General features: G+C 47.1%; 1 protein-coding gene across 1 annotated transcript in view; it reads left to right on the top strand.

The window, feature by feature from the left end:
* WDR70 (WD repeat domain 70) overlaps positions 1–17,366 on the top strand; it is a 214,460-nt gene that overhangs the window by 45,578 nt on the left and 151,516 nt on the right. Inside the window, exons 6-9 of the mRNA XM_044293792.1 lie at positions 340–399; positions 6,677–6,810; positions 12,851–13,004; positions 16,617–16,693. Of these exons, the coding sequence (XP_044149727.1) occupies positions 340–399; positions 6,677–6,810; positions 12,851–13,004; positions 16,617–16,693 (425 nt within the window). The remainder of the gene's footprint in view (positions 1–339; positions 400–6,676; positions 6,811–12,850; positions 13,005–16,616; positions 16,694–17,366) is intronic.

Raw genomic sequence — 17,366 nt, 5'->3', positions numbered from 1 at the left:
TACACATTAGATGGTTGGCTGGTAGTCCTCCATACATATTAGATGGTTGGCTGGTCCCACTCACATTTATCTAATATGTACCGTATGTCCAGCTTAAGTGTTGAGATATACAGTGTATATGATACGGCGAGGACAGCCTGAAGCTCACATTTAGTCCTGTCCTCATTGGGCCTCCTTTATGAACATTAGAGATCCTGCCTGAGACCAAAGGGTTAAATGTTTGCTGTAACCTCTCCAGTTTGGTCGGCACTGGTTTTCCTACCAGAATGCTATCATTGTGCTATGTGACCAGGCTGCAGCAGATACAACAAGCTGACCTCCATGTTTTTTTTATTCCAGAACCCCATAAAAAGGATCCCGGACTCGCATGAGATCACACTGCAGCACGGCACCAAGACTGTAAGTAATACCACTGCTTATCTGACCTGTCATTTATTTCTATGAATTTTGCGTATTTTCATGATCATCATAAATCAAAAAGAAATTAGTGGACATTTTTCTAAGGGTACTTTCACACTTGCGGCAGAGGATTCTGGCAGGCAGTTCCGTCGTCGGATCCGTCAAACCGTATGCAAACTTGCATTTGTCAGATGAATCAGGATTCTGATCCGTATGACAAATGCATTGAAATGCCGGACCTGTCTCTCCGGTGTCATCCGGGAAAAACGGATCCGGCATTTATTTATTTTTTTCGCATTTTTTGCGGTCTGAGCATGCGCCGTTTCCGTTATCGCTCCGGTGCGCTGTCTGGCTGGCATTGTAGTGACGCTCCTATACCTGGCTGTCTCAGGGCCGGCCGACTGTGCGTGTCATGTGATCGGACCCGGGGCGGGGAGGTGTGGCTGCGTGATGTCAGATGTGGCTCCCTCCCTCCTCCTGGTCTGGTCATGTGACACGGTGGGCGTGCCTTGCTCTGTAGGCTGGGTGGCGCGTCTTTATGATGTCATCCCTGCAACACTGGGCGGATGCGCTAATCAGCTGCCAGCTGTGGACCACACCATTTAAGGACAAACTCAGTTTGTTACTTTACCTCCTGACGAAGCCTCTCCAGGTGAAACGTACGTCGAGGTGCAGCTTTTGGTCACACGCTCTGGGTCCAGCATATCATGGGTAATACATGTTTTGTTGTTTTGCTCAGTTAGTTGTTACATTTCTTTTTATATCTCTATTGCCACCTGCACTTGGCACACTTGGCACACTTGCCTCTGTCTGTATTGTACAGTTCAATGGCTATGTGCATATCATATGCGGCCATCCCAGGTTTTTGGGTGGGCTAGTTTGCCTTGTGCTATTTGTACATTTTTTCATTTATCTCTCTGTGCATCTCATACATACCAGTACATGTTATTTTGAGTGAACCTACAGTTCTCACAATTTTCATGCTGATGTATACCTAGGGCTGTGACCTCTTTTCCCTGCCAGCTGGGTGTTTGGGAGAGAGGTTGTATCTGACCTCCTCACAAGAGGTCTCCCCCCCTCCTGTACACTTGTGCCTTTTTTTTTATATATTGTTTGTTATGTGATCATGTCTCAATAAATTACATATATTTTATATGTGTGTCTCCCACTTTTCTTTGGGGTTATTGGTTCTGTTTTGGGGTTGGCTCAGTATATTATACTAGACCCCAGTGTAATCTATACATTATATGTGAGTTTTTTCTTATAGGTTGGTCAAGCCGTTTCCGTTTTGCCAGAACACTCGGGGCCGGATCCGGCATTAATGCATTTCAATGGGCAAGTGTTCCATAATTTTGGCTGGAGATAAAACCGTAGCATGCTGCGGTATTATCTCCGTCCTGATCAGTCAAAAAGACTGAACTGAAGACATCCTGATGCATCCTGAACGGATTGCTCTCCATTCAGAATGCATGGGGCTAAAACTGATCAGTTCTTTTCTGGTATTGAGCCCCTAGGACAGAACTCAATGCCGGAAAATAATAACGCTAGTGTGAAAGTAGCCTTAGGGTACTTTCACACTTGCGTTGTTTGATTCCGGCAGGCAGTCCCGTTGCCTGAACTGCCTGCCTGATCAGTCTGAAAAATGCCTGATCAGTCAGAAAACTGCATTGCAATACCGGATCCGTTTTTCCGGTGTCATCAGGCAAAACGGATCTGGTATTTATTTTTTCACATTTTTAAAGGTCTGCGCATACGCAGACCGGAATACCGGATCCGTCAATGCGGCAATTTGAATGCCGGATCTGGCACGAATACATTCCTATGGAAAAAAATGCCGGATCCGGCATTCAGGCAAGAGTTTTTTGGGCCGGAGATAAAACCGTAGCATGCTGCGGTATTGTCTCCGTCCTGAAAAGTCAAAAAGACTGAACTGAAGACATCCTGATGCATCCTGAACGGATTGCTCTCCATTCAGAATGCATTAGGATAAAACTGATCTTTTCTGGTATAGAGCCCCTAGGACGGATCTCAGTGCCCTAAGATGGAAAGTGTCGAAATGTCACAATCACAAGAGTCTCGGAAAGGCTTCATAGATATGGCGTCTGACCGGGAGACCCTATTTTTAAATGTATGTGTTTGGCCTCTGTTTGGTTACCCTGAAATTGCTCCTCCTCTTCCCATAGACAAGGGGGTTAGAGTGTGAGCTCTGCTGGGGACAGGGACCTGTACAAGGTGATCGGGTCTATACCTTACGTCAGGGTTTACCAATTCAGATGACTTATTCTTGTTCCCGGCCGATTAGGAGCAGAGACTATAGCATCTCCCTTCATCAGAAACTCAAAGGACTCACATTTGTGATTTCAATTGCCCTTGGATTCTTCTACTTAGCGAGTCATTGAAGCAAGACGAAGGTCAAGAAAGTTCTGCCGGCTCCTAAATCTTTTTCTTGAAAACGTTTGACCTCTTTTTGGAGACCTTTAAAGTGTAGAGGATCGTAAAGCCGGAGAACAAGGACCAGTGATTGATGTTCCACCAGATAACAGTGACGCACACAAGGACCCTTTCATGGGTGGGGGGGGGGGGCAGAGATGCTCCATGTCCCCCTGTGTGCCACCACCGCTGGTATCTGATGTTGACCTGAAGATTTGGATATTAGGGGGCAAGTTAATTATTGATTTACAAACTGTGACATAACGAGGCTCCATCGCTCTTTGGGAGGAGGGTGACATGAGTCGGTGCGTCCTTGATGCCACATATCTACATTTCATGGCATTATCTGCAAGGCAAACAGATGTGTGTTATGTATAGATAGCGCAGGTCTGATTTATTTAGTTTCCTGTAGAACAGTCATTTTACATGCTTCTTGGCATAGTCTCTGCGAATGGGAGCCGGAGGGGGAGCTGGCGTGTGCCCGATCTCTGTGCATAGAACTGCGCAGTCCAAATGGGGGCGTCCATTTTGATGATAATCAGATGAGACCGCGTCAGTGATGATACTGCTGGGGACCCCCATCGATCAGCTGCAGTATGCAGGGAACCTAGTAATAAAGGTTCGTATTCATATTAGTCCAAGGTTTATCAATATGGACGATTACAACCAAGACGATGCTGAAATTTCAAGATTGGTTTAGCCAACTGATGGTACATGCAAAGCGGTATCACCCAAGAAAGGCAACCATCTCGCCAGCACCACCTATTGGAAGTGGCTCCCTATCGGTCAAGATCTGACTTAGGGAATAGACCCAGGACAGATCTCCACCTGCAGACAGATGTTTTGGGGGGCTTGCCCCTCGTCAGTACGGAGTAGGATGCTGGCTGGCTCAGTGCGATGCCTTGGAAGTGGCTTAGGCCGGGTATTGGATGGCGACTTACTGGTATGAAGACTTATTGGCACTTCCAATAGGTGGCGCTAGCAAGATGGTTCTCTTTCTTGGGAGATACCTCTTTGCATATTCTTTTCCCATGGAGCTTTGTCAGGAGCTGACAGCTCTAGGTTGGGGAGAACAGGACAAAATCCCTTTTCTCATGAGGAGTAGTCAGATTCTGCTCCTGTAAGTGCCCAGGATGCGGAGCCCCACGGTGACATGCTCTTTGCGTTGATCTGCTTTACAGACCCTCCGCTCTGCTTTAAGTGACAGCTATGGCATCCAACCGGAAGACCACCCCTACAGCTGTCACTCAGCCTGTTACATCAGCTGCTCATGCCCGCCACCGTTCTGCTCTCTTCACTCACCTGGCTTCAACTTCTCTGGTGACCCGGACTCGCCAGCCGTTTTCTACTCCCTTGTGTGCTTCTTCTCAGTAAGGTCTCCTCCCTCGGCCTATGGGTTGCATGTTTCCTAGCTCTTAGAGGGCCAGCAGGTATGCACTCTAATTTACTAGAGCCTTCGGGTGGTTCATCAAGGGTGTGAGGGTGCTGGAACAATAGCTTCTTTAGCTTAGGTTTTCTGTACCCATTTGTCTGCCTGTGTGTCAACCTCTGCCTGTTTACCGGACTCTGAACCTCCACTGCCTCTCCTCTCCTGTGCTTGACTTTGATATTAACTCTCCACTTCCTGTCCTTACCTTGGACCGTTTACCGTTTAGATTATACTCTGCCTGCCCCAACCTCTGCTTGTCCCTGTCTATGGTTTTGACTGACCTTTGGGTGCCCCGCGCCAGTGTGTCAGCTCCTACCCACACAGAAACTACTCCAGGAGGTAGCAGACTAGTGGTTCCCCTGCAGCGAAGTCCAGATCCCTGCACAGGGTTTAAAGGATGAATATCAGAGGACTGCCAGGATAACGTCCATAGGATTAGCCTCAAAGTCAAATCTGCTGCACAGGTAACACAGCTCAGTGCAGTGCGCGCAGTAAAGCTCCGCCTCCCGGACACTTGAGAGAGCAGAATTTTGCAGAACTGCTGATGAGAAAAGAGCTCCCCCTACGTAGTGTTGTCAGTAGCTTAGTATGGTCAGAACTGCTGACAGACTCCCTTTAAGGCCACCGGAATTTTCTTTTGTTCTTGCACTGTTATGTTCAGACATTTTTTCTTTTATTTAATTTTACTGTTGATGTAGCCATGTAAGGACTTTCTACGGGATGAGTTGTATTTTCAGGGGCCCCATTTTAGGTTACATGTCACTTATTAATGAACTTTTATTAACTCTTTCTGGTGGGGAATGGAAAGAACCCTCAGATATTGTGCAGTGGATTTTGTGTTTAAAATTTTGTGCCGTTCATCGTTTAGCATAATTATCACTTGTTTTTTTTTACAGGACAAATTGTATTTTTATTAGTGACACCATTTTGCTATACTTATAACTTACTTACTAACTGTTATTAAAGGGGTTGTCCGGTGTTCCCCTTAATCATCTATCCTCAGTATAGGTCATCGGTATCAGATCAGCGGGGGTGGGACTTCCGGCACGCTGCGTTCTCTTCAGTGTTCACACCATTCACATTGCAGCGCAGTGTAATTACAGCTGCTCCGTCCCATTGAGCGGGGGTGCTGGGAGTTGGACCCCCGCTGATCTGATATCGATGACCTATCCTGAGGATAGATAATTAATATGTGATCACCAGACTCCTCTTTAGAGTGCATTCACACGACCGTATAAATGGATTCGCATCCTTTTGCCAATTTTGCGGACCCCTTCGTTTCAATGGGGCCTCAAAAGCTGTCCGCATCCGTCGTTCTGTTCCGCGGCCCTGCAAAAGCAAAAAATATAGAGCATGTCCTGTTCTTGTCCGCAAGAATAGGCATTCTCTATATAGCGCCGGCCATGTGCGGTCCGCAATATGTGTAATACACGCAGCCGGTATCCGTGTTTTGCAGATTCGCAGTTTGCGGACCACAAAACACTTACGGTCGAGTGAATGCACCCTTAACTTTTTTTGAGAAGTTGGTAATAGAAAAATAAAAGCAATTCTGCCATTTACCACACTATTATTATTATTATTCCTATTATTCTGTCGGTCAGTACGATTACGGTGATACCAAATATGTGTGGTTTTGTGTTTTTTATTTTTTTTATTTGCAAAATATCATGCAAAAAAATAGTTTTTATGCTGTTGCCTTCCAAAAGCCAGTGCACTAAGGCCCTCATTTACAGGAAGATTTTCACAAGACCAGATGCCAGTTTAATCACAGGTAGTATGCCTGGTTTAAAAGGGTTGATCCTGCTGACGGGCACTTAACATTATAGGGTGCATGAAAGTGACTTTTCTAAATTGGATAACCCCTTCAAAGTGCGTTTCCAGCCAATTAAAGGATGGTATATCTCTAGGATATGATCAGCCGGGGTCTGTGGAATGAGGGGGCCATAGGGTTAGTTAAGCATAGCCCACTTGCAGCCCTACTTTGTCCTTGGAGCTGCTCAAAAGGAAAAATACTGGACGGTTTATCGGATTACAGCAGGCATGCTCAACCTGCGGCCCTCCAGCTGTTGCAAAACGACACCTCCCAGCATGGCCGAACAGCCTACAGCAGGGCATTGTGGGAGTTGTAGTTTTACAACAGCTGGAGGGCCGCAGGTTGTGCATGCCTGGATTACAGGATAGGTGGATGGCCTCCTTTGGGTTCTGTTCAGATCTGTGTCAGTGCTTCTACTTCAGACAGATCAAAATGGAAGCCTAATCCCAAAACATCTGAGTGACAACTGGTAAGAGATACAGAAGAGCATAACTACAACTCCCAGCATGCTTGATCGGCACATTGTAGACATCTAATCTCAGGATATTTCTTGTATGTTGTGTAGTTTATACCTTTATAATGACAATGTTAATTGTCTCTTCCAGGTATCTGCTCTGGGGTTGGACCCCTCGGGCGCGCGCCTGGTCACCGGCGGCTACGATTACGACGTCCGGTTTTGGGATTTTGCAGGAATGGACGGTTCTCTCCAGGCTTTTAGGTCTCATCAGCCGTGTGACTGGTAAGGGCCGCGACGTCGTGAGCTACGATTAGTTTTCTTGCTGAGTTGGATAAGGAGGGTTTAGACGTCAGGGCCGCAGCTTTCCCGACAATGTTGAGAACTGATCACTTCTCATGATCATTTAGAAGGAGATCAGCGGGCGCCTGACAAAATATCGAATTGTCAAAAGGGGACCGGCTTTTTCTTCTCATCCCTTATACGTTCATCTGTCAGGTGCTTCCAACCTAATGCACGGGGCTGGGTGATGCCGCGTCCACCATTGTGGCTGGTGTGGAGTGGTCACACCAGGCAGAGACAGCGCACAGTGGACTTTCTCGGTCTCAGCAGATGCCAATGGGGCAGACCTCGCTGTGAATGGAGGAGGCGACTTGTGGAAGATGGGACTGCTGTGACTAATGGGGTCTTTATTGGGCTCTGCTTTGATGATTACAGAAATGGGCAGGAGGGGGGCACAGTTTTTACTGCTGGGGGGCACACTGCTATGAGTATGTGAGCTCTTATGCTGAATAATTCCAGGTTCGCCTATCACTGGTTTGCCAACCGCGTTGTGCTCTCCTGGCTTTACAGCAGGTCGTTGCTGCCCAGACCGTTTTTTTTTTTTGTGAATAGTATAGGGCCTGCGGAGAGAGGGGATCCCTGGGATGAAGGTCACCCCATAATAACCATATGGCCTTACACTATAGTAGGTACGCGCTTGTCTGCATGAGAACCATGATAATAAAATATGTTTGTATGCGGCGTATCAGCCCTGCTATGCCTCCATTACGGTCTTTTCTACAATATGAGCAATATGTGCTGGATTAATGATTTATTGAAAGAACTCGGTGACAACATGTGAGATATACGGTAGATGCCCGTGTAAAGGTTAGCAGTCCTGACCTGTTATTAATTGTAGGGTTAGTGGCTGCCTTAAATCTCTGTCCTACATTCAGTCCGTAATGCAAAATGCTTCATCAGTGCGGATGTGAGAATACTGGAAAAGTGCATTTAAATGTAAAAAATTGTCAAAAAGGTAAAATTAAGGTGCAGTTTGTCACTTTACAAGTTCTGCTGCAAACTCCTCGCACTTGTAGAAGTCTGGCAGAGAAGCCAGCGGTCTCACATATTGGTTTTGGAAAAAGGTTATGTCATCCTGGACTTTGATGGCATATCGCTAGGATATGCCATTAAAGTCAGATAGATGCGGGTCCTAGTTCTGAGACCCGCACCTATCTCCAGAACAGGCCCCTGAAAGTGAAGGAGAGTGGTCCGCTCTAGGGGGTGCAGAAGATAGCCGGGCGTCGCGCTCAGTTATTGTCAGAACACCCATAGAAAGTAATGGAGAGTGCAAGCACGACCACCGCTCCTTTCACTTCTACCGGGACACCAGAGATAGCGAAGCCAGCGCTTGGCTACTTTTGCAATTCCCATAGAAATGAATGGAGGGCAGCCGTGCACGTGCAGCTGCTCTCCACTCACTTCGGGGGGCCTGTGCTGGAGATAGGTGCGGCACCTATCTGACGTTGGTGGCATATGTCACTAATATCTCAGATGAGACAACACCTCGAAAGGGGTCCTCCAGGATTAGAAAAACAAGGCTGCTTTCTTCTAAAAACACCTCCGCACCTGTCCACAGGCTGTGTATTGCACTCAGCGCCATTGAAGTCAATGGGTCTAAATGCAGTACTACACAAAACCTGGAAAGTGGCTGTGTTTTTCTAATCCTGCACCTCCCCTTTAATTAAAGGAGCATAGTCTAATTTTACTTTAGGTGTCAGTTTGGAGTGAGAGCAGTATGGAGAAGGTTTCTTCTAGCTACCAGACGGACAGATAGCAGGATAATGCGCTTCAGAGGTTTCCCCTTCCAGTCTATCGGGCTTGTTGCTATTTTTGCCAGCAGGCCATAGATTAAAATGGTGTTTTTTTCTGAAATCCTATATTGATGATGAGCCATCCTCGGGATAGGTCATCAATATTTGATCTGTGAGGGTCCGACTCATAGTACCCCCTACGATCAGCTGTTTGGAGATGCTGCAGTGCTTCGTTGAGTGCTGCGGCCGCCTCACAGCACATTGAGCACAGCGCCATAGGTGGTATAATGGTTGTGTTTGGTATTGCAGCCCAGGCCCGTTCACTTGAACTGGACTAAGCCGCACCTAGGCCGTGTGACCGAATGAACATGATGTCGGTGGCCTCTTCAACCAGCTGATCGGCGGAGGTGCCAGTGGGAGTCGGACCCCACCAATCAGATATTGATTACTTATCCTGAGGAAAGGTCATCAATATATATGAATCCCTTAAAATCGAGGCCTGAAGCCCTGTGGTATCAGGTCCTGGAAGTTGCCCGGTGCGTTCTTCATGGATCGAACATATTTTTCCAGATCTGGAGAATTTAGAAGAAGTTCCTCATCCTGGGCAGTTCTTGCAGCGTGGCCATTATCCTGCTGAAAGAGGACATTAGGGGGCACTGCTGCCATGAAGGAGGGTTTCTGCCTCTCATTCATTTTAATGGGAGTCAGCGCTGAGGATCGCGGAGCCGCCGCTCCTTGATCCTCAGCGCTGCCTCCCATTGAAATGAATGGGAGGCAGAAGCCAAGTTGCTGGCGGCGAAGTTTCAGCACAGCTGTCCATGTGAACAGGCCCTTACGATTGCTAATTTTTCCTGCTTCCAACACATCAACTTTAAGAACTGACTGATCACTTTGCATCCTACTCCATCCCCCCTCCCCTATCCCCAACAGGTGCCATTGTCACCAGATGTTATTCACTTCAGCTGTCAGTGATTTTAATGCTGCGGCCTGTCCGTTTAGACATTAAAGTACAGCCAGCGGTCCTGAAGGGGTTAATATACGCGGTGAACGTTGTGGCAGTTAGCTATATATAACATCTGTTGCATAACCGGTTGTAAGTGCAAGCGTTCGTCTGGCACGACATTAATGGATGCCGAGATGATTGGCGATGCTTGACGACCGTACTCGCCCCGCCAAATCCAGTTAGGAAAACATCAGCACAGCATGTGATAAAGCAGCGCGCACCAGTCGTATCAGCTCAGAGCCCTGCCAGCGTCCTCACTTACGGGAATATCGGAGCCGGGGATGCTGCCATGCTATTTGAAGAATTCCTTTTCAGGAACATTTTGTTTGCTTAGCTTCTGCGGAGGTAACGCACGCCATGCACGGCCTTCTGCTGCCGCGACCAATGGCAGTTTACAGTACGCAGCGCTCTAATATAAATACTAGCATCGCCCTAAGACTGGGTAAGTCTCTGGCGCTCTGCCTTCCTAGGATCTGACCCGGCCGGCCGCCCGCCCGCCCGCCACCGCTTTGTGAACCTCTCCATCTATGTGGATCAGTTAGTGCTCCACGAGATGCTTTCCCAGGCTCCTGCAAGGCAGATCTGCCTCTGTATACAGGGATACATCCCCTTCTCTGTTAAAATCCCAGGTGCTTTTCCTGGTGGTCCCATCTGTGCATCACTTGTGACTCTCTAGCAGCTGCATTCTTACACTACTGTGAGCATAGAGACACTAAAGAGAAACGGTAAACAGAAAATGCACAAAAAAATTAAAACATTAAAAAAATCACCGCCCTACATCTCCTTTCCATTGATCCTATTTTGCTCGATCAGCCATGTCCCCCCTCCTCCTCCTTACTGTTCTGCAGCAGGAGCCTCCCCCCTCAACTGCCCTCTTTGCAGTAGGACACTAGCATTTTGTCAAGCCACGCCCCCTTTGCTAACTCCTGCCCCATCAGCAGACAACCAACTGAAGATGAGCAGGAAATTAACCCACTGTGTTCTCTGCAAGCTTCGTACAAAACCTTTCGGGAAATTAACACCAGCAAAAATGGTAGTGTGCGCCGTAATTTGCGCCTCGCTCCACTTTTCTAAAGGGGAGGGGCAGAGAGGACAGAGCTGCCACCGGAGGCGCTGTGGCGATCAGCTGGTTACTTCAGGTCAGGCTCTTGGTTCATGCATTTTGATGGGGCAAGCTGCGCCCCTCATACAATACGTGGGTGACTTCAGTCCGCCGGGATTGACTTTTACAGACACCACACTATGCCGCCTAAATGCCCTAATGAATTTTACTCTTTTCTCATTTTAAAAATCAAAAATATTAGAATCCCCTTTCCTGTCTGCCATGTGGTGTACATGATAGGCGCAGGCTACCATGCAGCCACTACTGGGCCCCCTCTTGGGCTTCCCCTCTATGAGGGAAATTATATGTGAACTGGGTATCTTAAAACATAGCTTTTACTAAATCATTTAAAATATATATAGAGTACCACTAGGTGAGAAACAACCCAGAATACACGACTCCACTGTTTCTGAATCACAATAAAGTGAAGAAAAGAGTGGATCTTACCACGTCTTGTGGGTTCCACATCCAGTGGAGGAAGGTCCTGGTAGTTGGTTATACAGGAACCAAGGTGACCACGGTGCTTGTGTGCCCTATTATTGGGTTCCCGACCTGTAGGAGGGCTAGGGGCTGTTCTTTACACATGCCTAACAGACACAGCACCCGCCCCGACAGGGGCGACCCCATACGGAACCTTTCCCTCAGTATGGGCCTAGTACTGCACTTTACCCTGTTTACAAAGCCCTACATGCCACGTTTCAGTCTTGTTTGGGCGGGTGCTCTGTGTCTGTTAGGACGGTGTAAAGAACAGCCCCTAGCCCTCCTACAGGTCGGGAACCCAATAATAGGGCACACTAGGAGTTCATGTCATGCCACCAGATACAAGCCCCGTGGTCACCTTGGTTCCTGTATAACCAACTACCAGGACCTTCCTTCACTTTATTGTGATTCAGAAACAGTGGAATCGTGTATTTTGGGTTGTTTCTCACCTAGTGGTACTCTATATATATTTTAAATGATTTAGTAAAAGCTATGTTTTAAGATACCCAGTTCACATATAATTTCCGTTATAATTTGGGTGTGACTCTATACTGCTACACACTCCCCATCGTGTGGCGGTATAATCAATACCTTCCCCTCTATGAACCAGAGCCGCTAACATACATTGGCCCTTTCTCAGGTGGAGTTCAGTTGTTTATGTTTTAGGCTACTTTCACACTAGCGTTCGATCGGATCCGTTCTGAACGGATCCGATCATATAAATGCAGACGGAGGCTCCGTTCAGTACGGATCCGTCTGCATTAATAACTTAGAAAAATTGTGAAAGCAGCCTGAGCGGATCCGTTCAGACTTTCAATGTAAAGTCAATGGGGGACGGATCCGCTTGAAGATTGAGCCATATGGTGACATCTTCAAGCGGATCCGTTCCCATTGACTTACATTGTAAGTCTGAACGGATCCGCTCGCCTCCGCACGGCCAGGCGGACAGCTGAACGCTGCAAGCAGCGTTCAGCTGTCCGCCTGTCCGTGCGGAGGCGAGCGGAGCGGAGGCTGAACGCCGCCAGACTGATGCAGTCTGAGCGGATCCGCATCCATTCAGACTGCATCAGGGCTGGACGGAAGCGTTCTGCTCCGCTCGTGAGCCCCTTCAAACGGAGCTCACGAGCGGACAGCAGAACGCTCGTGTGAAAGTAGCCTTAGAGGGGTCATCCAGGTTAGAAAATGTATTGTCTTACTGAATTCTTATGGGTTAATAGAGGAGGGGGGGGGGGAGGGGGCTTCTGATCAGGATCCTCATCTTTGAAAGCGGTTCTTTGCTGTGGAGGACCTAACCTGTTCTGTGCTATACAGACAACCCATTGATGTGAAAGGACATTGTGTAATGCTTCATTTGTCCTGTGGTGGCGCTGCAGGGAAACTGAAGACTTACTGGCAGGTTTCTTTACAGATCAGAACTGATTGCTGGGAACACTTTGTGATCAGTTTATTACCAAGGGAGAATTCAAACTAATAAGGATTGTCCAAACTGGAGAATCCCTTTAAATTGTCGGTTGTTCATCATGTAATACTTTATTTCCCTCTTAGTGGTCGTTATAAGGGAAACTGCGCCAACTTTCCCCAGTGAAATGAAATGCTTACTGGGGTTTTGATGATATTTGCAGTATCTGTAGATGCTAATAAACATCCATGTTGTTTCTCCCGCAGCCATCAGATAAAGGCTCTTCAGTACAGCATCACTGGAGATGTCATCCTTGTCGTAGCTGGGAACTCACAGGCCAAAGTGCTCGACCGAGATGGCTTTCCTGTAATGGAGTGTGTGAAGGGTGACCAGTACATTGTGGATATGGCGAACACCAAGGTATTAAAGGTTTTACCCATCGAGCATATGTTGTCTACTAGCAGGTGGCATAATAAATTCAGACGCACAATGCTTCCCACCAAGGGCAATTCTCCATTCAGTAGTGTCATGGCAGTATGTCGACTTGTAAAATTCACCTCTGCTGCATCTGTAGATCGGTGTGCCAGTACTTGACTGCAGTTTATTTTCAGGTCTGCAGTGCTGCTTGCTTTTTCTTCTATATCCTCCATATGCAAGTATAAGGTTAAAATCTGCGGTAATCTACAGCACAATCCACTTAACATAGCCTTGAAGTGAATCTCCTCTTTTATCATGATGTCATTTTTAAATACAAAATGATTTCTTAATATCTATTTAGAGTAGTAGGTGCTTGTTTTTTTAGATACAGAATTAAATGAAAAAAAATCTGTGTACCTGCAACCACCACTAGTGGGAGCTTAGAAATTTACTGCATACAGATATATATACAGCCATCACTAGAGGGAGCTAACAAGATTGCTGCATACAGATATATACGGCGACCACTAGAGGGAGCTCAGGAGATTACTGCATACAGATATATACAGCCACCACTAGAGGGAGCTCAGGAGATTACTGCATACAGATATATACAGTCACCTCTAGAGGAGGGTCAGGAGATTATTGTATATAGATATATACAGTCACCACTAGAGGGAGCTCAGGAGATTACTGCATACAGATATATACAGTCACCACTAGAGGGCGCTCAGGAGATTACTGCACACAGATATACACAGCCACCACTAGAGGGAGCTCAGGAGATTACTGCATACAGATGTATACAGCCACCACTAGAGGGAGCTCAGGAGATTACTGCATAGAGATATATACAGCCACCACTAGAGGGAGCTCAGGAGATTACTGCACACAGATATACACAGCCACCACTAGAGGGGGCTCAGGAGATTACTGCATAGAGATATATACAGCCACCACTAGGGGAGCTCAGGACATTACTACATATAGATATATACAGCCACCACTAGAGGGAGCTCAGGAGATTACTGCATACAGATATATACATCCACCACTAGGGGAGCTCAGGACATTACTACATATAGATATATACAGCCACCACTAGAGGGAGCTCAGGAGATTACTGCATACAGATATATGCATCCACCACTAGGGGAGCTCAGGACATTACTACATATAGATATATACAGCCACCACTAGAGGGATCTCAGGAGATTACTGCATACAGATATATACATCCACCACTAGGGGAGCTCAGGACATTACTACATATAGATATATACAGCCACCACTAGAGGGAGCTAAGGAGATTACTGCATACAGATATATACAGTCACCACTAGAGGGAGCTCAGGAGATTACTACATACAGATATATACAGACACCACTAGAGGGAGCTCAGGAGATTACTGCATACAGATATATACAGCCACCACTAGAGGGAGCTCTGGAGATTACTGCACACAGATATACACAGCCACTACTAGAGGGAGCTCAGGAGATTACTGCATAGAGATATATACATCCACCACTAGAGGGAGCTCAGGACATTACTACATATAAAGATATACAGCCACCACTAGAGGGAGCTCAGGAGATTACTGCATACAGATATATACATCCACCACTAGAGGGAGCCCAGGAGATTACTGCATACAGATATATACAGCCACCACTAGAGGGAGCTCAGGAGCTTACTGCATACAGATATATACATCCACCACTAGAGGGAGCTCAGTAGATTACTGCATACAGATATATACAGCCACCACTAGAGGGAGCTCAGGAGATTACTACATACAGATATTTACAGTCACCACTAGAGGGAGCTCAGGAGATTACTACATACAGATATATACAGCCACCACTTGAGGGAGCTCAGGAGATTTTTGCATACAGATATATACATCCACCACTAGAGGGAGCTCAGGAGATTACTACATACAGATATTTACAGCCACCACTAGAGGGAGCTCAGGGGATTATTGCATACAGATATATACATCCACCACTAGAGGAAGCTCAGGAGATTACTGCATACAGATATATACAGCCACCACTAGAGGGAGCTCAGGAGATTACTACATACAGATATATACAGCCACCACTTGAGGGAGCTCAGGAGATTTTTGCATACAGATATATACATCCACCACTAGAGGGAGCCCAGGAGATTACTACATACAGATATTTACAGCCTCCACTAGAGGGAGCTCAGGAGATTACTGTATACAGATATATACATCCACCACTAGAGGAAGCTCAGGAGATTACTGCATGCTGGATATATCAGCGATACCCATGTGTCAGACCAAGGTCCTAGTTTGGACCCCTGCATGTTCTGATTTCAGCTGTGTTTGCATCTTCTGGACACAGATACAGTTGAATACAATGGTGAAGCAGGGAGACATGCTGCAATGTCTTTGCGCTTCTTACACTGAGCATCTCAATGTCGCATTAGTGTCTAAAGGGGGGCACTTAAGGGTACTACATACTATGTAGGGGGCATCAATCTGTGTGGGGGTATTATGGGGGTCACTTAAGGGGGTATCATACTGTATGTGGGCAACAAGGCATCACCCTGCTGTGAGGGGGGCTTTAGGGGACATCCCCTCCATACTTTCTCTGAGAGGAAGGTATGTCTATCAGCAGTGATTGCCTTGATCTCTAATGGGCTGTGAGTTGAAAGTGAGGGTCATGCCCTTCCAATGTGGGTGCGCTGAGAGCTACCTGGATCCCACTGTGATGGTGAAAATGAGAGTATGTCAGGGCCGCGGTCGGGTTACCGGCGAGAGGAAGATTTGTTAATGTTACGACAAGCTGAAGTATTTCGAGGCCGATGGAAAGACATTAGAATTGTTTTGTCTGCTGCGGGCCCAGAGCTTCCATCACTGAATCCTAGCGGACAGGCAGGAATGGAAACAGTAAGTATAGAAAGGGAAAATTTCGGAGGCCCATGTCCCCCCTGATCAGTGTGATAGATTATGGATACGCAGTGCCGGGAAGAACTCCGCTCCCTGATGCATTTATCTCATTAGCAAAGCACGGGCAATACGAATCTGAAAGGCATCTTGGAGGGGGCGTAAGATTTGGTGTATTAATCATAGGCGCTCTGCTGTGGTCTGTGTGGGAATACCATTGGGCATTGCTTACCTAATGCAAATTAAGGGGGCAGTTGCACGGTCCCTGGGCATTACCGTTAGGAGTAGTGTGAATATGAAGTTTTATTCTGCCAGGTTTTGTTCCGACAAGTGTCCAGGAGGCGGAACTTCTCTGTAAAGTGCTCTGCATTAAGCTGCTTCACAAGCCCCTCCCCTTCTGCTCCCCTGATTGTATGCTTCAGCTGTCACTCAGGGCAGTGGGAGGGGCTTGCGAAGCAGCTGAATGCATAGAGCACCCCTCAGTGAAGCTCCATCTCCTGGGCACCTGCTGGAGCAGAACGTGGCAGAATGCAACACCATATTCTCACTACTCCTGATAAAAGCTTTACCGAAGGTGTTTGTCTTGCTCTTTAACATGGTCAAAACTGCTGACCGAGTCCCTTTGACGTACCAGTGGGAATATGAAGCTCTTCCTTTATTTCTCATTGCGTCCTATTTTACTTTTGTCTTTCAGGGTCATACTGCCATGCTTAACGGGGGATGTTGGCACCCAAAAATAAAAGAAGAATTTCTGACTTGTTCCAATGACGGGTAGGTGGACGAATGTTTCAACGGCTGCTTATTTGCTATATATGTTACCTAGATCGGGGCACCGTAGCATTTACACGCTTGTGTAAGCAATATGGCTGCAGGTATATGTTGTCCTCCTGACAGCACACCTGTGGTCATCCGGTATATTCAAGTGACCTCTTCACTCCTAGGTTTTCGGATCTGCTCATACACAGATGTACAGGACTTAAAAGGGTTGTGTCATCTCAAGCATTGGTGGCATATCGCTAGGATATGCCACCAATGTCTGTAGAACTGAGCCCGCAAAGTGAAGGAGACCGGACTTCACATGCACGACCACCCTCCATTTATTTCTGTGGGATACACCACCCATGCTTGAGATGACACAACCCCTTTAAATATTGATGGTCTCTCCTCAGGATAGGTCATTGATATCAGATCGGTGGTGATCCGACACCCCCCCACCAATCGACTCTTTTGTGCAGCTGCCGTAAACTATACAGTGGATGGCGCCGGAGACAGAAGATTACTTCCGCTGTGTAGTGGTCATGCCCCTTATAAATGAATGGAGGGCGGCTGCGCAGTGCGCACTCCACCACCTTTCCCTGCTCCGTTCTCCAGAGATGGGACCCGCACCTATCAGACAATTGGGGCATATGCTAGCGATATGCCTCCATGGTCTATGATGTGACAA

The sequence above is a fragment of the Bufo gargarizans genome, chromosome 5 (assembly GCF_014858855.1).
Source record: "Bufo gargarizans isolate SCDJY-AF-19 chromosome 5, ASM1485885v1, whole genome shotgun sequence".
NCBI lineage: Eukaryota > Metazoa > Chordata > Amphibia > Anura > Bufonidae > Bufo > Bufo gargarizans.
The sequence above is the reverse complement of the archived record's forward strand: the minus strand, read 5'-3'. Positions and strand labels throughout refer to the sequence as shown.